The sequence below is a fragment of the Hydra vulgaris genome, chromosome 14, assembly GCF_038396675.1.
Source record: "Hydra vulgaris chromosome 14, alternate assembly HydraT2T_AEP".
Taxonomy (NCBI): domain Eukaryota; kingdom Metazoa; phylum Cnidaria; class Hydrozoa; order Anthoathecata; family Hydridae; genus Hydra; species Hydra vulgaris.
The window spans coordinates 17437870-17453718 of NC_088933.1; the positions used below are offsets into that span (position 1 = coordinate 17437870).

Sequence of the window (15849 nt, forward strand, 5' to 3'; positions counted from 1 at the left end):
TAATTATATAAAAAAGTAAATTATAAAAAGCAAGATGAAATTTGTTTAATGAAGAGTTTAAAGCGAAAGTTCAGTTTAAAAAAAAGTATTTTGTGTTTGTTATTTGAGGTTCATCTCTCTCAAAATTATCATGTTTATATAATAAAAAGTTAATGTGCCATGCTTAAAAACTACTACACCGCGTTATCAGTTTCAAATAGTTTTTTTAATAGTTTCAAAGGTAAATAAAATGTCATTACATCTTTAATAACTTTCTAAACGAATCAATAGCAACATGACTCAAGAGAAATAAATCCAGAAACATTGCCAAACTTTTTATATATACAAGTTTTTATTTTAAAAGTATCTATTGCTGTATACACGCTAAAATAAAACGGTGCAGCATAAAACCAAAATCGGTTTTTTTAGACTGAAACCAAATTGAAACCTTTTTTTTAAAAATCGTAAAAAATCGGTTTTTCAAAAATCCCTTATATAGCGTTTTTCTAAAAACTCAACTCGGTTTTTAGAAAAACGCTATATAACTCGGTTACAAATTGGTTATATAACTATATAACTCGGCTATATAGCTCGGCTATATAACTCGGTACAAATCGGTTTTTAGAAAAACGCTATATGCCCGCGCAAAAAACAAAAAATACCGGTTTTTCAAACCGGTATTTTTTTTTTTTTGCGCGGGCAACAACACCGGGGTGACTAAGAAGACACGTGGCTTCCCACTTTACTTTTTTTTTTAAATTGACTCCTTTTAGAAATTGAGTTTCTTTTTAAAAAAAAATCAATGAGAATGCCACCCCCCTCCCTTCCCTCCTAATTCTTATACTCTCGCTACAGAATTGGCGGAATTCAAACAAACTTTGCTTTGTAATAAACAAATAAACGGTTACCATATTTCAAATTATTAGCATGTTATCATATACCGTTTGTAGAAATAATTGAATGTTAAAGAAAAACAAAATTTAAATACAGCTATTCTTTTAATAATATAATAACAATTTTACATTTAAAGTTTGTTTAACTTTGATATTTGTTTTGCTGTTTTGCGAAGTTTAACTTTATTCGACGTAATATGGTGATCAATAAAATTAAGTGTTTTTACCAATGGCTTAAGATCGGCAATATCAAATAAAAAATATGCCGCAATAACCATAGCGACGCCACATAAAAAATCTGGTATATCTTTAGCAACAAGTATTTTATCGACAAAGAGGTCAACAGAAATTGGCCTAAATCAAAATAAAACATCAGGTTACAATTAAATTATATTGAACCAAATGTTTACAATAGCCATGGTTAAGATGAAACTTTTACCGTGTCAAAGACATAGTAAACTCCTCTCCTCTGGGAACAGATGAACCAGCATAGCAGCTCTTAAATTCTTCAAAATGCCTAAATATAATAAATCGCTGCTTACAAATAAAGTTAGATATGTGTGTGTAGTATATATATATATATATATATATATATATATATATATATATATATATATATATATATATATATATATATATATATATATATATATGAAATGGATTTTGTAACTATGCATATCACTGACTCTCGTCTGATTCATCATTGATATCAGTTAAAAGCGACCTGCACTTAATCTTTTTATTTTTTATTTTTAAACATCTTCGTTTCCAACAAGGCTGCAAGCAATTAAACCACTAATTAAAATTGGAAGTTACTGAAAGAGAAAAGATGAAGATTGTAGAGCAAGATAACGATTGACAGACGAATTAAATAAATGCAAATTATATGAATCAGGAAAGCAAAATGAAGGAAGCAAATTCCAAAGAACCGATGTTTGAGGAAAAAAACTAAACGAATAAGAGTTTTTTGAGCACTTAGGAAAAGTCACAGAAAAAGTTGAGTCTTAATTGAAGAACGAGTAACACGAGAATGAATTTTAGCAGATGGCAAAAGAGGCGCTAGCTCTTTTGAGCAGTGCCCATTATAGTATTTGTAGAAAAGAGAAAGAGAAGCAACATTACGGTGATGTGGTAATGGTTGGAGGTTGGCTGCAAGAGCAGGTCCAACTATGTTTACAATGCGTTATTGCACCTTGTCTAAAAGAGAAAGGGCATCATAAAAAGATCCGCCTCAGATTTTATACAAGGTAACAGTATTTTATACAAGGCCGGATTTGAGATTTATAGAGATAGAGAATAAAATCCGAAGTAAGAAAGTGACGAGCTCGATAAAGAGATGAAACCTTAGCAGATGCTATTTTTGCAACAGATTTGATATATGGATTCCAAGAGAGATCGGAAGTAAGAGTTAATCCTAGAAGATGAAGAGTAGATGACTCATCGAGTACATCACCGTTTATAAATATAGAGAGGTCTAAATTATTGCGATAATACTGAAAAAAATTGAGTTTTATCTATATTGAAGTTCACCAGCCACTATAAGCCCCATGCTGTAGCAGAAGTGAGATCCTTTTCAAGCTCAAATGCCCCTTACAAGCAATCAGAAAGTGTTGGCTTCTTATCACGACAAGAATAAATGGTACTATCATCAGCAAACAATGCCACCTTAGATGTGAGAATATCTGGAAGATCGTTAATGTAAATTAAAAAGAGTATAGGGCCAAGGATAGAACCCTATAGTTACAGAATAAGAAGAGTGCTGTCCTTCGAGGTCAACTTTGGAAAATTTGGAAAGTAAGGTTTCAATAATCTTAAAGATGTTACCAGATACACCGTAAAAAGAAAGCTTATGGAGAAGACCAGCATGCAAAACTTTATCAAAAGCTTTTGAAATGTCAAGAGCGATGACCTTAACCTCTCCACCTTTATCTAATGCACGATAAAACCTATCGGTTATTACTGTTAGCAAATCAGCTGTAGAACGAGAAGATCGAAACTCATATAGATGGTCAGAATGTAAGTTATTAGATTCAAGATAAGAAATTAAGTGTATGTTTCAAAAACCTTGATTATGATAGGAAGATTCAAAAACCTTGATTATGATAGGAAGAAGACTAATGGAGCGGTAGTTGGACGAATCATATCGCTCTCCAGAATTTTTGAAAATAGGGATAACAGATGCCGCTTTCCAGCAGGCTGGAAAACAACACTCTGATAAGCACTTGTTAAATAGTTTTGAGAGTATAGACGACAGCTCCGGAGAACACTTCTGCAAGACAAAAACAGGTATGTTGCCCGAGCCACAAGCTGTAGAAGAGTCTTAGCAGGAAATCACTTTAGATAAAGAGGCTGGAGTGATACAAATGTCAAGCAATGGATCAACCTGTTTGTTGGCAATATCTGGTAGAACGCAACTAGTGGAATCAGGTGGAACGCAACTAGGTGAAATTAAAAATTTGCCCTTATTACTGATACTATTAAAGATTCTCCAGATGTCACGATAGCCTAATTTTTGAGATGAGATACGAGATTTCATGACCTGAGAATAGCGGGCTTTGGTGTTAGACAAAATCTTTTTACAATGGTTTCTAGCAGTAATAAATAGACGTCTGTTTTCTGGAGAATTGTTTTGCTGATAGATATAGAAGTAACGGTTTTGATTGCCAATCGCAGCAGCACAATGTGATGAAAACCATGGAGAAGAGAGATATAGAGGAGAGGATAATGAGACCTCTCTCAATTGGTTTGGTTAATATGATCAGAAATAACATCAAAAAGAGTGCAGTCTTGAGATGAAGGAGAGCGATATAGAACAAAGAGAAAGGCGATAGAATGAAGTGGTGCTAAACGAAAGTACATGAAAGAATAGTCTGTGGATTCAAACCTAGTTTCACGACAAATGGGTGAATTCTTACGAATGTAAATGCTCAAGCATGTGACTATTGGAGTCTTTACGAATTAAAGGAAGATAACCATCAACACTTAAGATCGCAAAATGAGACAGCTGAACTCAAATTATTCTCACAAAGAGCAAGTAGGTCTGGTGAACTTTGCAAGAGATAAGACTCAACAGAAGAAAAGTTACTTCGAAGACCACGAATATTAGTGAATAATAGGTTTAGAGAACTTGATGATGATGATGGTTTTTTGTGTTTTATAGTTTTTGGTACTTTATTTATTTTTAAATTTGTTGAAGAAATTGACTCAAAGCATAGATAGTACTCAGAACACTGTTTAATAGCCCAAGCAATTGTCTCATTACTATTAATAAACCCTAAGCCGTAACAAAGGACTCCAAATGTGGCCTCGGCAATGCACACTAAAAGTACTAACAGGGACACCATCCATTCGCAACATGGCACTGTTAATACTTTGAAAATATGCCCAGGATGAGTATTTTTACCAAGACACTATCTCTAGCCTTTACTCAACCAAGAGCCATAAGGTACGGGGCTTTAAGGTGTTTTAAGTTGGAGTTGGCATCTCCTAGCCTTTGCCTAAAAAGGCGTGTCCTGCAAGGTAGTAGGACATGAAGCAGATTGTACTGGGTTACATGTTACCAGTAGCAGGATAACCTGACCTGATAAAAAGACTTAAAAATTTAGTCTTAAGACTAACTTTTAACTTTACTAAAGTTTGGAAGCCTTCACATATTTTGCTTAAAACCATAAAAAATTCTTATCAACATCTGCGCTGGTCAAAACATCCGAAGCTTCGACAGCTGAATTTAAATGTAGACAAATTATATTTATAGAAAAATACTGTGCATGTTTATTTGCATAACAATATTATTAACTTAAAACTTTCTCAAACTTGAGACAGGGAAACTTAAGTAAATCATCCTTCACAGTGCTGTTTAATTAAAAAACTTAAAAATGATTACTTTAAATAAAAAATGACAAAATTAAATGAGATAAAAGATTATATCAACTCATTTCATGAATCTATATCAATTCATACAAAATTTTACATACAAACCTTGTTAAATAGTTTTGAGAGTATAGACGACAGCTCCGGAGAACACTTCTGCAAGACAAAAACAGGTATGTTGCCCGAGCCACAAGCTGTAGAAGAGTCTTAGCAGGAAATCACTTTAGATAAAGAGACTGGAGTGATACAAATGTCAAGCAATGGATCAACCTGTTTGTTGGCAATATCAGGTAGAACGCAACTAGTGGAATCAGGTGGAACGCAACTAGGTGAAATTAAAGAACATCCTTCACAGTGCTGTTTAATTAAAAAACTTAAAAATGATTACTTTAAATAAAAAATAACAAAATTAAATGAGATAAAAGATTATATCAATCTCATTTCATGAATCTATATCAATTCATACAAAATTTTACATGCAAACCATGTCTGAATTGTATAACATTAAACAATGCATCAAAAAAGGAGGCTTTTAATTTTGATTTTCCTGGAACATCGAAGTTTTCTTTTTTGCTGGAAATTGCATTTACCAAGAAATTTGGCAATATGAGTTGTTCATTACTAAAATGTATTATATAAAACATCATAATTGTTTTGTGCAATTAAATATAAAAATTCTGACAATCCTGTTTATTAAAAACCTCTGGGTTATTTAGTTTTATAAATATTTTTCACCCACTCAGGGGCAGATTTAGGATTTATATCTCCTTTGGCGAAATTTTTTGTATAAAGACGAAGCCTCTACCCCAACCAGTCTCACAACCCCAGCCTGTTTCATGCACAACTACTCTCAGGTGCCAAAGAAATGCCCCCTATTTATCAATTGTGAATTTTTTATCCATCTAAGCGAATTCATATTTTCAAAAAATTCTCATTTCAACTTATTTATTATGACCTTCCTTCCTGTTTACTAGGCAAATGAGAGTTTATGAGTCAAATTTGTTTTCTTAAGCCTAAAGTTGGGCCATTATCTTTTCTTTAAAAAATATCCATAAATTTAAATTTAATTTAAATTATACCTATAACTAATTCTTCAAATCCAGTGTACACTACTATGAGTAAAGAAAACTATTTTAATAATCAAAATTAATTTCAAAATGATTCTTAAAACCTGAATATTACTACTCCATGAATACAAATAGTACAGTCAATGAGGGTTTCAGGAATAAATTTGAACTCTCTATCTATTAAACTCCATTCAGAATATACGCTGATACTCTACCTCCACAGTATAAAGGTTGAAAGAGTATCTCCTTGGAAGGTATTTGTTTAAAGCACATGGACCACGTCAAGGTTTCTTCCTATTCATGTGTACAATATTAATGCAGAACGATTGAAGGCATATGACAGAAAAATACGCCATCAATTAGCAAACTGCTCTTCCTTACACATTTTTATTCCTGGTTTACATATAAAATATAATGTATTATGGCAATGTACAGTTATGAAGCAAAACTTTTTGGGGCCCAGGGTTATTTTAAAGCAGGTAGCCTCTTTTCATAACTAATCAAAAAATTTATTTTCAGAGTTTCTTTTAAAAATATATTTTTCTATGAACCGAAACCTCTAAACTGTGGGGTTCGTGGCTACAGCACAGGCAATCTAAATGCATAAGGAAATATGCAAATGTTTTTAAAAATCTTAAAGGTTTTTTCAAAAATATATCTACTGAGCACAATCCACATTTTTAGATCAATAACAGATTTAGATAACACCATCTTTAAAATATTATTAAAAGAAAATTTTTACTTAGCACTGCGAACTATACCATTAAATTTTGGATGTTGGAATAAAAGGTCGCATTAACGTATGTTAGCTCTATTGAGGTAAGAACCAGTAATACATCAACTAGCAAATACTTTTCAACTATAGTTAATAATACTAAAATACAGAGGCAGATTTAATCTAAAATAAATTCAAATAGTACAAACAAGCCTTTAGGTTTTTTTTTTTAAATAAATAAAGGTAACTTGGAGGTAACACATGAATAACTGAACCAATAAAAAACAAAACTCTTCGACGATGCTTAAAACTTCTAAATTTTATCACCAACCATTAACCGTAATTTAAATAAAATAAGGCTGATTAATAAAAAAAATATATAACTGACAGTTACTGCTAGGCATCATGCTTTAGGCAGCATCAATTAGTTGTATTTTTTGTGGAAAAAGTGTATTATAATTGACATCATGCAAATTTATATTAAAAAAATATTATATTTACATATTCAAATATCACAACAGTAATATTACAAAACTATGTTAGCACTTTGTAATTTACTGAGACATGCACATGTTTTTGTAATAATATTATTAAAACATATGCTTGTCTTAATAAATCACAAACTGCTAGCACTGTTTTGTAATATTGCTGTTTTGATGTATATATCTTTTGTATATAGATATATATTTTTTATATTTTAGTAATATATAAAAAATATATCTATATAAAAAATATATCTATAAGTTTACATATACAAATATCACAGCAGCAATATTACAAAACTATGCTATCAGTTTGTAATTCACAAAGTCAAGCGTATGTTTTTATATTATAACAAAAAAAGAAAAAAAAACTATTTTTTAATTTTTGTAAACTCATAAATGCAGATAAAGTAACGAATTATCTTCACTGAAGATAATTTTTATTGCATAATAGCATAAAGTAAATCATTTCTCATCTCGCGTGACGATTCGGTACAAAAGGTGCTGTTTATGGCCGTGTGTTACTCGATGGCGCACAAGGTGTTGAGTAGCGATTTGAAAACGATTTTCTTTGTTGACTTTGTTAAGCTTGTGAAGCACTCAGGCTCCGAGTTTTTTTGGCAAATCCCAGTGAGTGAAGATGATTGAGGATTGTTTTATAATCACAGTTCATTTTTTCGGTCAATTCACGACTTGTTTGGCGACCATCTTCCTTCAAAAGTGCCTAAAAATGCTCCTCATCTAATTCGGTAGGTTGTCTGCTGCGAGGTATGTCTTTGAGGTCAAAGTTGCCGTTTTTGAACTTCGCAAACCATTTCTGTGCTGCTCGCTCACCTATGACACCTTCTCCATACACGTTGCATATGTCACAAGCGGTTTCAGCTGCTTTTTAACCGCAATGAAAAGCGAAGAAAAGTAGTGTCGAAAATTCTGATCTTGCCACCTGGATATTCCATTTTTAAAGGTGGAAAATAGGTAAAACTAAAAATATTCGAAAAATCGAATAACACAGTTCTGTAGAGCAGAAAAGGCACTGTCTAATGAATACAAACACTTTGCTCAACAACAAACAAATCCTTTAAATAATCCTCTTTGAAAAAAACCAAACGAACTTATTCCCCAACCCAATACATCTTAATAGTAATATAATATTTCTCCTTACTTGGGTACATAGCCTTTTTAAAACATCTCTTTTTTGAATATGATTCTTAATTTAATAATGGGAATCAGCTCCTTCAAGGTAAAATCATCAATGTTGATCAAGACTGAACCATCTATATCTCCCTCTAAAAAATATATAAAAAAACAACAAAGTTTTACAAAAATGTTACATTTACAATTGTAAAAATACTGTATTTAATGTAAGACAGTTAAATATTTGTTATAAAAAAAATCATGAATACAAAAAAGAACACAACTTTTATTGTTTTAAAATAAATTGGGATTCTATCAGGTAACCAAAAAAGTTCGTGCGGTTTTTCTGTATATAATAAAAACACACAAAACGACAAAAGTAAGTACATTTATTCATCAAAATAGTCACCATTAGCATCTAAAACCTTTTCCCAACGTAAAACAAGCTTATTTATTCCACTTCTAAAAAATTCTCGGTCCTTTGAGTCTATAAAAGCTTTCAACTCCATTTCAACCGCGTCCTGGTCTCGGAACTGCTGTCCTTTTAAATGATTTCCCAGGGAAAGGAAAAAATGGAAATCAGTAGGGGAGAGGTCTGGCGAGTATAGTGGGTGAGGCAAACTCTCCCAACCAAGGCTTTGGAGCTTGTCCTGAGTCACGCGAGCGGTGTGCGGTGTCGCGTTGTCGTGGAGAAGCAGAACTCCTCTCCTGTGCACCAGTGCAGGCTGCTTTACTAGCAACAGGTCGTGAACTCGTTGCAGCTGTGCTGAGTAGACCAGTCCAGTAATGGTTTGGCCTGTTGGGAGCAGCTCGTAATGCACCACACCAGCTGTAGTCCACCAAATGCAGAGCAAAACCTTCCGCTCGTGGAGATTGGGCTTGGGTGTCTTTGGGATGGGGTCATCGGGGGACAACTAATGGTAGCTACGCTTGGTATTGTTGTACACAATCCATTTTTCGTCGCATGTCAATAAACGATCAAGAAAAGGCTCAACATTGTGGCGTGATAAGAGTGATGTGCAGATCGTAAGCCGTTGCTTCTTGTTGTCGATCGACAATTTGTGCGGAACCCACCGACTCAGCTTCCACGCTTTCCCAATCGCATGCAGATGCAGGCGGATGGTTTCAACACTCACAGCAGACCTCACTGCAAGTTCTTGGCAAGTTTGGCTGGAGTCAGACTCGACAGCGTCCTTCAGTTCATCCTCATCAACCAACAATGGGCGTCCAGAACGCGGCAGGTCTTCGATGGACTCATCTCCCGAAGAGAATCGCTGAAACCACTTCTGTGCTGTGCGTTCACTTACTGTACCTTCTCCAAATGCTGTGCAGATGTTTTTGGCCGCTTGTGTTGCATTCCTTCCAAGTTTGAACTCGTAAAGTAAGCAAGATCGAATAATCGTTGGTTGGGTTGCCATCCTTTCTTTACACAAAACCTTTCCTGTAAGCTCGTTACAAGCCTACACTATAATGCAGCAACTGCGCGTGACACACGCGTTCTATTACGCAACAAAGCTACTTGCCTTGTGCGATGTGGGTGTTGTAAAAAATGCTAAAAACAATTCAATTACCAAAAACCGCACGAACTTTTTTGGTTACCTAATATATTTCAAAGCAATTAATTTTTTTATATATATATAAGATATATGGGTAAACATTATACCATAAAACAAATATTTATCATATTTTATCAAATATAAATAATATAATAAATAATAAATGTTTTACAAATTATTTATTTTATTTTTATAATTAATAATGAACAGTGTCCCTTCTGAAGCAGGGACGAACCCAGACCTGTTTTAGTACCGCGGTATGGGCGCACAAAATATGCGCCCCCAAATTTATTAATAAAAAAAAAATTTTACTTTTGCTTTTTTATTAAAAATAGAAAAAAAAACAGTTTCAGTTTTAAATGCAGTATATAAATAGTTTTCAATTTGGTTTAGCTACCTCATATACTCTTCAGGTCAAAAAAATGAATTAAAAAGAAATTGCTTTTTTACGTAATGACGCAGCTGTCCTTCGGTTACTAACTGAACGTTAGTTTTAAAAAAATGAATGTTATTACGAAACTTAATTTTAAAAGCTTGTAGCGAAATTTTATAACAATGGAATGTATAAAAAATTTGCTTTTTCGAACGATTTTAATTATCCATTCAGAGTTAAGTTAACTTTTATTTTTGGTAATTAAGAGTAAACTGCTTTTCATAATAAATGAACAAAAGTAAAAAATTTCAGTGTTAATACAGTACAATCTCTCTAATTCGAATCTCCTTAATTCGGTGACATTGCATTTAATCGAATAACGATCGATTAAATGCAAAGTCACCGTGAAATGCGTTTAAAAAAATCGACTTTCTATAATTCGAAAATTTCTCTAATTTGAACTTTTATTTTTTCCCATAAAATTCGAATTAGAGAGGTTCTACTGTAACTCTTTCAAATTCAGAAAAGCCTAGTAACTAAATAAAACTATTTTAAAAACGAAAGCGAGACGACATTAAACGTTAAACTTTTAACAATAGTTATTCGAAATACAAGACGTAAAACTACTTTGTGAATTTTACAAATATTGCGCGATTTAATATATATATATATATATATATATATATATATATATATATATATATATATATATATATATATTATATATATATATATGTATAAATATATTATGTAATGTAAATATTATTAAAAATTGTTTTAAGTATTTAAACATTTAATTACAATTTATTTAAAACATTAATAACTTCTAAAATTAAATTTACTAAAATATAGTTAATAAATGTTTAAAATACTTTGAACAACTTTCAATAATTATTTACTAATAGCGTGTTATTTGCAACAAAAGCGTTAATTAAAATCATCATTAAAATAGTTTTCTATCGTAATTAAAGTAACATTCGTACGCCGGTAAATTCATATATTCAAAAGATATGGCCGAAAAAAAGCGGTATCCCCAAATAAACTCTGGGTTCTTCACTGCTTCTTTATTAGAATCACTATCACTAGACTTTAATTCATGGAGTTTTAAAAGGCGAATGCAAGTATTGTATATATTATATATAGATTTTTAAGTTTAAGTTAAATTTGATACATAATCATCAATGAAGAAACAGATAAAAGTAAATTGCAATATGCATATCTACAACAAATCCTGTTTGTATTATTACAAGCAATTGGCAAGTGTTACAACACCTGACTTTTCAAAGCAACTAGACATCCTAATGATGTTAAATACCCATCAAGTGGTTCAGGAGAAGCTTCGTTTCCAACAAGTTGAATGCATAGTGAGGATGATGCAGTTAAGCAATATGAATGACAGTAAAACAAAAACTGTGAGCAGGTGCAAATATTCCCAACAAAATACCATCTTTCAGAATGTTTATCAGATGAGATACACATACAAAAATAGGAACTTCATCATCTTGAACTGATAAAACAAGATAGTCCTTAACATAATAAGTTACATGATTAATGATACACTTGTAGCTCTGAATATTTCACTAATATTATATCCAATATAATCAAATAGTTTGTGTTGAATACTCTTTGGAAGACACAAAGTTGATATTGTAACTGTCTTAAAGGGCCAAATAAACACAGCATCTTGGGTAATGTATAAGGTAATGTATTTTTGGAGTCATTTTGTCAGGATATTCAATATAAAAAAGATAAAGAAAATTCCCAATGAGATATGTAAAATATGTAATTTGATCATGTTTAATTGTGAAAGAAAGTAAAGTTTCTGATACTTGACGAAACAGTAAAAAAACTTCCCAAAATGATGGAAAACTATTACCAGAGAGATGACCATTAGTAGAAATCAAATTGTTGCGTATTTCACATGGTACATTTCTTGAACCATGAAAACCATATGGAAATATTTTTATTTCATAGTTTAACTAGGTTAAATTTATGATCTTATGTTCAATCAACTTTTGGATTGTCAATTTCAAAAGAAGTGGAACTATTCCCTCTAGAATATCATGATGTAAATCTGGTGGAAAGGATTCAATAACATTAAAGTAAGACAATTTGTCTAAACTGCGTGGTTTATTTATTCCAAATATTGCTTTATTTGCAGAATAATTTTTAACTGCTTGCAGATGAGTGTTATAATTAGACATAGTTCTTAATAAACAAGAATCTTCTGTGTTTCTCAAAGATATGGTTTTATAATCAACTAAACAAAATCTACAAATTCTACCTAAACTGAAACAGTACCTAAAACCAGCAAGAAAGTGGGCCCCTAAAATGTCTGCAGATACTGCGGCAATACAAACATGAAGACTGTTTTTAGTTTCTCCTTGAATAACAGTCACATAAGAACTCATTAGCCTAATGACAATAGGGATATTAATTTATCAACCAGTGGCTTTAATACATCATGATAAGAAGAAAGCTGCAATATTTTAGAACTGAACAACATGGCAAGGTGTATTTGAGATGTTATTGAGCAATAGCACGGATGCAAATTCCCAATAGTGTAATTTAAAAAAAAAGAGAACCCTTTTTTAGAACCTAAAGGGTTAACAGTTTCAAGTTCATCAATAAATAAATGGATACGAATAGATGTAGGGTGTTTTATAAAAAAAAAAACGTCTTTTGTAAATTTCTCTATCACAATAGTCATACATAATACCAGTAGGATTTGCATTTGCATGCATGTGACAAAATTCATCAAATATATCTTCTATACCCAAAACTCTTTCCAAAATATCTTTTACACTAACATAATGGTATTTATAAGTGACTCCCTCTGAACCTATAACTGTTTTTTCTTGTGACTCCACCATTTGTAAACTAGACTTTTAAAATTAATCATTTCATGAATAAAAGAAGAAAATACATCATAGAGATAGCCATTATCTAACATATGGACTAATTTAACAGTATCATTTTGTTGAATAAATTGCTTTATTAATTTGTTGTATGACAAAAAGAATACATTAAAGACTTCTCTTATGTCAATTGCTAAATCAACATGAACTTGGCTTGCAACTACATGTTTTTCTCTTACTTTTAGAAACATAAGGCCTTAAGAATTTTTTAAATGAAACATTGTCTGTAGAAATAGACCTGGAAAAACTGTATCTTGAATTGAATTTTCTGATAACGAAAATCTTTCATTATAACTGATGTGTTAATTGTCGGTTTTGGGTCGCTATCAGCTGCATGCTTTTTAAAACTTTTACTACATGTTGAATAACAGCAGTTAATTTTCAGATTAAAGTCATGTAAGTTGTAATTACTGTAATGCCTATACAGCTTTAAAACACTTGATACTGTTGTTGAACACAATGAACTATAAAAAAAGTTGCCATTTTAGCTAAATGTGAAATATTTTAAACTACCTGTAAATGTGTCGACACATGTTTCTAAGCCACAATTTTTAACCATAACGTAACATCCAGAGTTGACCAAATTTCATGTTGTTCCTAAAAGCAATTTTTAAAAACTTCAAAAAATTTTTTTAATAATAAAAATAATTGTTTAAGTTTTTTTTTTAAGACAATATTTAGAGTTAATGAATATAGTTTATACTGGCAAAATGTTAACGATGGTTCCAGCCATTTTCGCAAAATTTTCAAATCTCTAATTTACTGAAAAGAGCACGACCTATACATAGTGTGGTTCTTTAAAAAACCGTATTACTTAAAACGTGTAGCATAAAACCAATACACAGGTTTATAGTCTCAGTTCCGTTCCGTAAATTATCACAAAATTGTTTGGTAAGATAAATACTAGGGCAGGTCGATTTTTAACTTTTTTTTAGATTTTAACGTTGGACATGTTGAGATGGGTGCAAACTTACATAATAACAAGTAAAAACAAAAAGTTTTTTTTGAGGAAATAAAATTTAGTTTTACTATAAAAACTGATATGAAGGGGTTAATAAAATAAAAATAAAAACAGTAGTCAATTATAGAAGCTAATGCATCAAAACAAGTTTCAATTTTAACTTTGTTATTTTACTTTTTTAAATATTTCTTATCAAAAACACAACAACAAAAAACAAGCTTCAATAAAAAAGTTTTATTTGCTGTTAAAATTCAGATCACAACGTCATCATACTTTTGACAATATGAACCCTTTGAAGAAAAATTAGGTCTCTTTTGACGACTTAATTTTTTTGCAATGATATGTTTATGCCTTGCTTCCATTTCATACACTGTATGGCTAGTTTCAAATGTCATTTTTACAGCTCTCTCAACACTCTGAATATGAGAAGGCAGAACCGGTAACTCAAACTTCGTTCCATTTAGCAATGATTCTTGTAAATGCTGAAATAATATGTGTTCAGTGAGAGCTGGTTCACAAATACCTGTTTGAAAAAGGTCTGCTAAATCCGACCAATGATATGCATCAGTATTTATTGCAATGATTTTGTTTAATCTTGTTGCAGGCACCGTTATATTTCTAAAATAATTAAATTTAAATTCTAAAAATAAAAATCTTTTTTTGATCTTGTTTAAGTTTTTTTTAAAAACAAAATTTAATAAATGAATTTTTTGTTATATTTTTAGACCAAGGTGTCAAGTAAACGTTCCGGCGCATTATCAGTTTTGAAATTTTACCCACTCACCCGAAATTGCACATTTAGTAATTTAGAGCTTGTTTTTTCTGCTTGCTGGTAAAAATTTTCAAGGATTTACAATTTAATTTTTCCAAAAATACTCAACCGGTTATTAAGATTCTTTCCATTTGTCTGTCACCTTAGAGTAAAACATTGAATTCTAAATGAACTAATTTATTTTAATAATACTATGTTTACCTTGATACTTAAAATTTGTTTACCTATGATACTTAAAATTTTTCTCGTAGAAGCTTCTCTGACTTTATATTCATCTGATTTCATCATGGAGTACAATAAATTTTCAGGCAGCAAAGCTAAAGCATTGTGTTGCAAATATTTTAATGTGATAGTTTTGATTTCCTCAGACTGTTTTTTAATTCTTTTAACCATATTGAAAATGTACAACTGCTGATTGTACACTTGCACAATAAATTTTATAAATAGGTGAAGCTTATCTTGCATACTTGGAAGATAAGTGCCTCTTGTCCAAAGTCACAATAGTCGATTTGCCGAAGAGGCATTTCGAGTATTGTGACTTAATCGGGCCATTAAATCTAGAATGATTTAATGGCCCGATTTTCCACTTTGCATATTTATGATCAAAATTTCCTCTTGAAACTCCAAGAACATATTCTAGAAGAAGTCTTTGATCATTACTCAAATCTTTTAATGTCTTTTCATGAAAATGTATGTTATCTAGATGGACGCTAATTTTTATGAAGTCAACTTGAGGGAGATCTTGGTAATTATTTTCACAAAGTTTTCAAATTAGACCACTGAAAAGATTAGGGCTTTTGGTGCCTCCATCAAGATGCTTATAAAATAGCTCGAAAGGGAAGTTCATTTTGGTGAAGTGAACAGCCAATAATGCGCAATTTGCAATTAATTTTTTTTTCTACAGCTGTTACAAGCTGTAGAAAAAAAAAATTAATTGGAAAAAAAAGCCACTTTTACAACCAGTGTTAGTAGCAGTATTGTCAAGGAGGATAGCTTTTAGAGAATGAGCAATCTTAAATTCATTTAAGACTCTAACAAGATCATCTCCTAACAAAGTCCTGTAGCACCTTTATTTGGAATGACTCTGTGAGTAAGATTTGATCCAGTTTCAGACCTGGACTCTACTGTA

At 31.5% G+C, this 15849-nt stretch overlaps 1 protein-coding gene across 1 annotated transcript; it reads right to left on the reverse strand.

Moving 5' to 3' along the window:
* Positions 1-1003: 1003 nt before the first annotated feature.
* On the reverse strand, positions 1004-9558 carry LOC136090956 (uncharacterized). Its single transcript, XM_065817934.1, has 3 exons — positions 9284-9558; positions 1312-1389; positions 1004-1226 (listed from the first exon to the last, which is right to left on the reverse strand). The coding sequence occupies exons 1-3, from the start codon at positions 9556-9558 to the stop codon at positions 1004-1006; spliced, it is 576 nt and encodes a 191-aa protein (XP_065674006.1).
* Between the last annotated feature and the right edge of the window lie 6291 nt (positions 9559-15849).